The sequence below is a fragment of the Leucoraja erinacea genome, chromosome 1, assembly GCF_028641065.1.
Source record: "Leucoraja erinacea ecotype New England chromosome 1, Leri_hhj_1, whole genome shotgun sequence".
NCBI lineage: Eukaryota > Metazoa > Chordata > Chondrichthyes > Rajiformes > Rajidae > Leucoraja > Leucoraja erinaceus.
In genome coordinates, this window is record NC_073377.1 from 137567553 (window position 1) to 137577184 (window position 9632).

The following is a 9632-nucleotide window of genomic DNA, read 5'->3' on the forward strand; positions in this document are numbered from 1 at the left end:
TATTGTCAAGCTGGAAAGGGTTCAGAGAAGATTTACGAGGATGTTGCCAGGACTAGAGGGTGTGAGCTGTAGGGAGACATTGAGTAGGCTAGGACTCTATTCCTTTGAGCGCAGGAGGATGAGGGGTGATCTTATCGAGGTGTATAAAATCAAGAGAGGAATAGATTGGGTAGATGCACAGAATCTCTTGCCCAGAGTAGGTGGATCGAGGACCAGAGGACATAGGTTTAAGGTGAAGGGGTAAAGATTTAATGGGAATCGGAGGAGCAACTTTTTCCACACAAAGGGTGGTGGGTGTATGGAACAAGCTGACAGAGGGGGTAGTTGAGGCTGGGACTATCCCATCGTTTAAGAAACAGTTAGACAGGTAAATGGCTACAACAGATTTGAAGGTATATGGACTAAATGCAGGCAGGTGAGACTAGTGTAACTGGGTAAGTTGGGCGGAAGAGCCTGTTTCCACGATCTATGACTCTATCCCGGGGGCCATACGAGTGGTAAGGGTGCTGGGTATAAGGATATTTTTGTGAACATGACCAAGTATGACGCAGATGAATGTATGTATAGCCACTGAGAATGTTGGGAAAGATTTTGCACATTTCTATTTTCTGTATACTTTTCACACTGAACAAAGTCTATTTTAATATTTTTTTTTTTTAATTTATTTATTTATTTATGTATTTTATTTTTTAAAAGGCTGCATCTCTGGAGAAAAAGGATGGGTCATGTTTTGGGACAGGTCGGGTGACTGAAGAGGAGTCCCGACCTGAATCATCGCCCGTCACTTTTCTCCAGAGATGCTGCCTGAGCTACTCCAGCACTCTGTGTCGATGTTCTCCAGAGATGCTGCCTGACCCGCTGAGTTACTCCAGCACTCTGTGTCCATGTTCTCCAGAGATGCCGCCTGACCTGCTGAGTTACCTGTGTCTATCCTCGGAGTGATGTCGCTAAGCTGGAAAGTGTGCAGAGAACATTTAGGAAGGCTCGAGGACCTGAGCTTTTGGGAGAAGATGGCATGGCGAGGAATTCATTCCTTAGAGCACAGGAGGCTGAGGGGTGATCTTATAGAAGTGTATAAGATCATGAAGGGAATCGATGGAGTGAATACATGGTGGAGAACAAGAAGGAACTGCAGATGCTGGTTTATATCAAAGATAGACATAAAAAGCTGGAGCAACTCAACGGGTCAGACAGCATCTCTTGATAGACCGCGTCTTGGGTCAGGGCCTTTTCCAGATAGAATGTGGTGGGGGGGGGGGAGGGGGGGAAGGGGAGAATCTGGAGACAAAAAATACAGAGAGTTGTTTACCTAGGGTACGGAAATCAAGAACTAGAGGAGGTAGGTTTAAGGCAAGAGGGGAAAGATTTAATTCCATGGGGGGGAGGGGGGGGAGGGGTGATTACTTTTTACACAGAGGGTGGTGGGTATATGGAACGAGCTGGCAGAGGAGGTAGTTGAGGCAGGTACTAGAACAACATTTAAGACATTGGGACAGATATATGGATAGGGAAAGGTTGAGAGTGATATGGGCCAAACACAGGCTAATGTGACTAGTGTAGATGGGGCATGTTGGTCGTCATGGATGAGTTGGGCCGAAGGGCCTGTTTCCATGCTCCATGTCTCTATGATACTAAATGTGATCCATGTTAGTGACTCTTTAATTAATGGGGTTATCCCCACATATTCTGGAGGGGGTGGGATTGTGGAGATTGAGGGGGAAATTGGGTGGGGTGGGGAAGGCGACTATTTCCCAGTTAGAATGATTGAAGCAGATAGCAACTAGGCACACTTGTTGTCACAGACTCACAGACAGGCCCAGGAACTAAAGCCTCCAGGAAACCCTGGCCTCCATCCATTGACTCCATCTACACCGCACGCTGCCTCGGCAAGGCCAGCAGCATAATCAGGGACCAGTCTCACCACAGACACTCCTTCTTCTCCCCTCTCCCATCAGGCAAGAGGTACAAAGTGTGAAAACGCACACCTCCATTCAGGGACAGTTTCTTCCCAGCTGTTTTCAGGCAACTGAACCATCCTATCACCAACTAGAGAGCGGTTCTGACCCATTATCTTCCGCATTGGAGACCCTCGGACTATCTTTACTCAGACTTTACCTTGCACTGAACATTATTCCCTTTGTTCTGTATCTGTACACTGTGGACGGCTCGATTATTATCATGTATTGTCTGCAGCTGACTGGATAGCACGCAACAAAAATGCTTTTCACTGTACTGCCGCATTCTGTGTCTTTACTTCCTCTGGCAGCTCATTCTATACACCCACCACACAAGCTGCCCTGCACTTTCCTGACCATTAACCTCTCACCTTCACAGATGCCCTCTGGCTCTTGAATCCCCCACCCTAGCTAAAAGTCAGTCCATTCACCCTATCCAGTCCCCTCACAATGTTATACACCTCTGTAAGATCAACCCTCAGCCTCCTGCGCTCCAAGGAATAAAATCACAAGAAACAATAGATGCTGTTTTTTTTTGTTTTTTTTAAAATATAAAGACAGAGTGCTGGAGTAACTCAGCAGGTCAGGCAACAACTCTGGAGCTCATGGACAGGTAACGTTTCGTGTTGGGATCCTTCTTCAGACCATTCAGTTCATAAGTTCAATGAGCAGAATTAGACCATTCAGCCCATCAAGTCTACTCAACCATTCAATCATGGCTGATCTATCCCTCCTAACCCTATTCTCCTGCCTTCTCCCCATAACCCCCAACACCTGTAATAATCAAGAATCTGTCAATCTCGGCTTTCTAAATATCCATAGACTTGGCCTCCACAGCCGCCTGTGGCAAAGAATTCCACAGATTCACCACCCTCTGACTAAAGAAAAATCCTCCTCATCTTCTTTCAAAAGGAATTTTATTCTGAGGCTGTGCCCTCTGATCCTAGACTCTCCCACTAGTGGAAACATCCTCTCCACATCCACTCTATCCAGGCCTTTCACTACTCGGTAAGTTTCAATGAGGTTCCCCCTCATCCTTCTAAACTCCAGCGAGTACAGGCCCAGTGCCGTCAAACGCTCATCATATGTTAACCCACTCATTCCTAGAAATCCTCCTCGTATAAAGTCCTCGCCTGCCCAACCTCCCCGTACAGCACAGGGCCTCAAGTCCTGACCACATCCTCGTCAATATTCTCTGCACCGTCTCCAGATTAATGTTCCACTAAACCTTTCTGCTGAGAAGTCAGCAAGTTGAAATGTTTATTTCTCTCCAGCTGCTCTTCCAAGTGCTGAGTTTCTAGCTTTGGCTGTCTTTGTATAAAGGTCACCAAATTCAAGTAAAATCCTCCTTCAACAATTTATGGTTTAGCTTAGGAAAACAACCCAAGGCAATTCAAAGAGCATGAATTAATTTGTTCCCGAGCAACCCACAGTAATGACACCAAGTGACTGTGGAGTCAATGTGCAAGTCCCTGTACAGCGGTAGAGTTGCTGCCTCGCAGCCCCAGAGACCCAGGTATAAATCCTGACCACGGGTGCTATCTGTATGGAGTTAGGCAAAAAAACTGGTGAGGCAGCATCTACGGAGGGAAGGATCTATGGAGCTCCATAGATGATGCCTCACCCGCTGAGTTTCTCCAGCTTTTTTGTCTGCCTTCAATTTCCAGCATCTGCAGGACTTTCTCAAACATCTGTATGGAGTTTGTATGTTTTCCCTGTGACCAGGTGGGTTTTCTCCAGGTGCTTCGGTTTCCTCCCACACTCCAAAGACGTGTAGGTTGGTAGGTGATTTGGCTTGGTAGAAGTGTAAATTGTCCACAGTGTGTGCAGGATAGTGTGTGGGTCAGCACAGACTTGGTGGGCCGAAGGGCCCGTTTCCACGTTGTGCATGGCTTGACTGTACTCATGTATATTATGAATTGACAGGATGACATGCAAAGGTCTTTACTGTATCACATCACAATATTAAATCAACTCCAAAACCCACACCAATGTAAGGCAGCGATAGAGGCTGCTTCCACTCAGTATCGAGAGCCTACTTGGGACAATCTGACTGACAGACAGGAAAATCTCACATTGAATCAAAGCCTTAGAATCGGCAGCTCTACATTTAAGAGAATAGTCCATTGGCATCATCTCTTCCAGGACCCCATCTCTTCCAGGACAAGGGGTCACAGCTTAAGGATAAGGGGGAAATCCTTTAAAACCGAGATGAAAATAACTTTTTTCACACAGAGAGTAGTGAATCTCTGGAACTCTCTGCCACAGAGGGTAGTTGAGGCCAGTTCATTGGCTATATTTAAGAGGGAGTTAGATGTGGCCCTTGTGGCCAAGGGGATCAGAGGGTATGGAGAGAAGGCAGGTACGGGATACTGAGTTGGATGATCAGCCATGATCATATTGAATGGCGGTGCAGGCTCGAAGGGCCGAATGGCCTACTCCTGTTTCTTCCAATGGACTAAGAGGTCGTCATAGAGTCATATGGCACGGAAACAGGCCCTTCGGCCCAACTTCCCCATTTACACTAGTCCCACCTGCCTGCGTTGGCCCCATATCCCTCTAAACCTGTCCTATCATTTCTTGGCAGGTGGGCAGAATAAGTGACAAAGATTAGAGGTGTTTTCCGATTGAAAGAGCAAGCATGGAAACCGACTCTTTGGCCCACTGTGTCCATCGCTCACAATACTTCTTCCTTAATCCGCATTTTCAAACACTTCCTACACACTAGGGAGCAATTTACAAAAGCCAATTAGCCCACAAAAGCCACATGTCTTTGGGGTGTGGGAGGAAACCGGAGAAACCCACACAGTCCTGGGGTGAAAGTGCAAACTCCGCACAGACAGCACCCAAGGTCGGGATTGAACTTGGTTCTCTGGTGCTGTGAGGCAGCAGCTCGACCAGCTGTCCCATCCTTAAAAGACGGTAGGAAAAGAAAAAAAAAGTGATGTGCATGCTCACCCTGCGACCGTGTGGGTTCGTAGGTTAACCAGCCCTCTGTAAATTGCACCTGGTGTGTAGCGTGATTGGGAAAGTGGAATAACATACCACTAGTGTGAGTGGGGGTTGGGTATGAAAAGGCCAGAACAAAAACAGGGCTGGCAACAGACGACCAAGGAAGGGTGGAGCCCACAATGGCCCATTGTTGGCTGGGGAAGAGGTGACAATGAAGGGATACAGGGATGAGGACTGGAACTCATAGGATGATGGGTGGGGGAAGGGGAGAGCAAATTCAAGGGTTACTTGCAATTGGACAAATCAACGTTCATACTGCTGGCTTGCAAGGAGTGAGTGAGTCTCTGTGTCTGTGTGTGTGTCTCTCTCTCTCTGTCTCTTTCTCTCTCTCTCTCTGTCTGTGTGTCTGTCTGTCTCTGTGCATCTGTCTGTGTGTGTGTGTGTGTCTCTCCGTCTCGCTCTGTCGGTCTGTCTCTCTACCGAGGTCACCTTGAGCAGAGACTGCTATCACTTGGTTCACTAGCTGCTTTCCTTGTGGACTGGTTAGTTTCACCTTTGTTTTGAGTGCGACACCATTGCAAACACACAAACACCTCTTCTGTTCACACAAGCAATAAAATGCAAGATTAAAATGCACCCTCTGCCAAGCAACAACCCAAATCATTTCCTGGAAAATGTAGGCAAATGTCACTGTGCAATAGTCGGAATAGTCGATGCAACTCGGCCAGCATGACATTTCTTCACTGTCCGTGGCTTATCTGAGCATCGCTACTGTAGCTCAGGTGAATTTTGGCTTCGAAGAATACACCTGTTCACCTGAACTGCTCACACATTACATCATGTGCTCTGACACACACCTGTTGACTCAGGTACATCGAACCCACATGATATGGGCTGTGACTGAAGTAGGAACAGGCTCCAATTACATACACACCGGCTCGCTGGAGGATGAGCTCATCATTTAAGCCGCTCGCACCACACACACACACCGCAGAGTCAAGGGTACGTGGAGTTACAGAAACACAGGTCTCAGCAGCCAGCAGCAAGAGTGACTGCATGCAACTAATACTTGAAATTAGGAACAAGGAACTGCAGGTGCTGGTTGAGGAAGACACAAAGCTCCAGAGTAACTCAGCAAGACAGGCAGCATCTCAAGCGAACATGGGTGGGTGACGTTTCATGTTGGGACCCTTCTTCAGACTGATACTTGAATACTAGAAATTACGTCCCACCCCGGTCATTCCTTCATCTCCCCGCTCCCGCCCGGCAGAAGGTACAGAAGCTTGAAAGAGCGTACCACCACTCAGGAACAGCTTCTTCCTCTCTGTTATCAGGCTTCTGAACGGCCCTTCCATAAGCTAGGGTACCGTCCCATTCACCTCTACCCCATTGTGGACATTGGACTTTGTCTCTGGAACTGATGCGCTACAATGCTGAGAACTATATTCTGCACTCTGTATCATCCCCTTTGCTCTACCTATTGTACTGGAGTTTGAACACTGTATCTGACTGGTATATCTAATTTGACTGGAGAGCATGCAAAACATAGGTTTTCACTGTATCTTGGTACATGTGACAATAATGTGAACCTAAATTACTTCAATGGCATAGAACAGTTTTAAAATTCCTTCAACATTCCAACACAAAATGTACAGTCAAACTTCAGGAGTGGGTCACATTATGTACCCAAATCACTCTCCAAGTTTCATTCCAAATTTATTGTGAGATTATCTTTCCTTTTTATTTCCCCATTCCAAAGGACACACAAGATCTTAAAAGGTATTCAACTACATTGAAACGATTGCAGAATTCCCTGGATATCCCTGGACAGGACAGGTTTAGAGGGATATGGGGCAAATGTAGATGAAGCATGTTGATCAGCATGGGCAAATTGGGCCCGTTTCCATGCTGTATCACTCTAACACAAAATGCATTATCAACTATCAGGAGTGAATCAAGCCACCATCCCAAATCACAATGCTTTCTCCAATTTTCACATCAAATGATTTTCTTTGTGTTTTTTTTTAAATTATCTTTCTTTTTAATTTAAAGTTTAAAAATGATAACTGAACTTTATGTAAATAAAATCGTGCCCTCACATAATCCTTGTGCAAAAGACAACTTAAGATAGGACTACTCAAGACATATTTTTCAGGTGGGAAAGTTTATTATTAGCCCTGTGCTGATTTATCTTGAGAGCTTTATAACTGAATACATTCTTGTGCAACAGAACCAGAAGACTTTCAAAACAGATGGAATGAAGGCACGGAAGGCTACTCCAATGATTTTGGAAGGTGCGAGGGAATGTTGGGCAGGATACTGGGAGAGTTTGGAAAACTGGGGCGGCACAGTGGGTAGAGCTGCTGCCTCACAGAGCCGGAGACACGGGTTTGATTCTGATCTTGGGCGCTGTCCGTATGGAGTTTGCATGTTGGATAGGTCGACATAGATGGGGGGTGGGAGATGAAGAAGGGGGTGTTAATTGGCTGATGGTTAATTGGTTAATCCTGACTACCGATGCTGTCTGTGTGGAGTTTCTACATTCTCCCCTAGATCTGGTGAGTTTCCTCAAATTGCTCTGGTTTCCTCCCAAAGACATACAGGTCTGTAGGTTCATTGGCCCGTCTGTAAATTGCCCCTGGTGTGCAGAGAGTGAATGAGAAAGCAGGATAACATAGAACTAACTAGTGTAGTGTGTGAACGGGTGGCCGGCACGGACTGGGTGGGCTGATGAGCCTTTTTAACCATGATGTATCTCTAAACAAAAGTCGTTCTCCGACCTTCAGCAGCCACGGGAACTTTTCATGCACCTGTTATGAGATCAGACTTAGGCTGGAGATCCGAAAGATGATGGATGGGGGGCGGGGTGCAAGAGGGGAAAGCAGTGAGGAGAAAATAGGAGAGAAAAGGAAAGTAGGGAGGGGAGCAAGGTGAAGGGAGGAAAGAAGGGTGGATGGGAAAGAGGAGAGGAGGAGTGAGTAGAACGAGGAGAGAGGGGGAGAGTTTTACCACAGACATGCACGGTAGCGCCAGAGACCCAGGTTCGATCCCGACTATGGGTGCTATCTGTACGGAGTTTGTACGTTCTCCCTGTGACCGGGTGCTCCGGTTTCCTCCCACACTCTAAAGATGTGCAGGTTAGCAGGTTAATTGGCAAAATTGTGAATTATCCCTAGTGTGTAGGAGAGCGCTAGTGTGCGGGTTGATCGCTGACTCAGTCGGCCGAAGAGCCCGTTCCCGCCCTGAATCTCTAAATTAAACTACACTAATAGCAGTCTCGGAGCCCCAACAGTATCTAAGCTCAGACCATCGCCCGCCACTGCGATAAGGCCTGGACAGACTTGATGCCTCCGATTCCAGCGCAACAATGACCTCCAGGTCGGCTGTGGGTTACTCCAGCACTCTGTGTCAATGTTCTCTACAGATGCTGCCTGACCCGCTGAGTTACTCCAGCACTCTGTGTCTTTAAAAATAAAATCAGCATCTGCAGTTCCTTGTTTCTCCACTTCCTCCTCTCCACACTTGCCCTTCACTCTCGTCTCTCCCTTACTTCCACCACCATCTTCTCTGCTCCCTCAATCTCTCCCCCTCATCCATCTCCTTCCTGCTCCACCTTCCTCTCCACTTTGCCCGCCGTCCCTTTCTCCTCCCTCCACGTCCCCCCCACCTCCCTTTGCTCTCTCCCTCACATCCCTCTCTCCAACTCTCTCTCCCCTCCTCGTATTCACTTGTCCTCTCTTCCTTCCCATTTTCCCTCCCATCAACCGACCGACCCCTCCTCTCCATCGTTCCCCAAGCTCTGTCCCAGCCACCCGCTCTCTACCTCCCCCCTCTCCCACCGCCTCCCCATCGCTGTTCTCACCTCTACCGCCACCCTCCATGGTCTCTCCCCCTCTCCACTCCCACCTTCCTCTCTCCCCCACCGTTCTCCCCCTCTCATTCCTCCCTCTCCTCTCCTCCATCTCTCTCCCCCCCCCCCACCCTCTTTCCCTCCCCCCCCTCGCTCTCTACCTCTCCCCCTCCCTCTCTCAATAGATAATAGGTGCAGGAGTAGGCCATTCGGCCCTTCGAGCCAGCACCGCCATTCAATGTGATCATCTCTCCCTCTCATCTCCATCCCCCCCTCTCCCACTATTTCTCCCCACCCCTCTCCCTCTGTCCCCGGTCCTCTCACCCTTCAGCCGCTGACTGTACTCGCTGCGGTCGGACTGGCTGCGGCGCAGGTTGCTGCCCTTGTCCTCGTCTCCCTGCGGGATGATGGTGTCGGTGCGGCGCCGCTCCAGTATGTAGAGCCGCGGCTTGAAGAAGCCCAGGTTCCTGCGCTTGGTCCCGGAGCCGTCCATCGCCCCTACCGCCGCCGGGACACCTGTACACGGGGAGCCGGGACACCGGGAGCTGCTGCCGCCGCCTCTGCCTGGAGCTGCCGCTCCTCCCACCCGTTACCTGTTACTGCATGTGACCCGCTCGCTGCCGACTCTCTGAATACCTGGTATCCGTTCTCTGATACTTGTACCTGCCACTGTGTCACCTGTTACTTGTTACCTGTCCCCTATTACGTTACATGTTACCTGTTACTTGTTAATACCTGGTATCCGTGCCCTGCTCCCGGCTACCCGTGTTCCCTGTCCCCCTGTTACGTTACCTGTGTTACCTGTTACCTGTTATGTGTTGGAAGGAATTGCAGATGCTGTTTTAAATTGAAGATAGACTTCAGCAACGCATTCG

The 9632-nt window shown here is 48.5% G+C and overlaps 1 protein-coding gene across 1 annotated transcript in view; it reads right to left on the minus strand.

The window, feature by feature from the left end:
* arhgef38 (Rho guanine nucleotide exchange factor (GEF) 38) overlaps window positions 1–9395 on the minus strand; it is a 92632-nt gene extending 83237 nt beyond the window's left edge. The window contains exon 1 of the mRNA XM_055644087.1: window positions 9082–9395. Coding sequence (XP_055500062.1) covers window positions 9082–9250 — 169 coding nt within the window. The 5' untranslated portion in view covers window positions 9251–9395. The remainder of the gene's footprint in view (window positions 1–9081) is intronic.
* Between the last annotated feature and the right edge of the window lie 237 nt (window positions 9396–9632).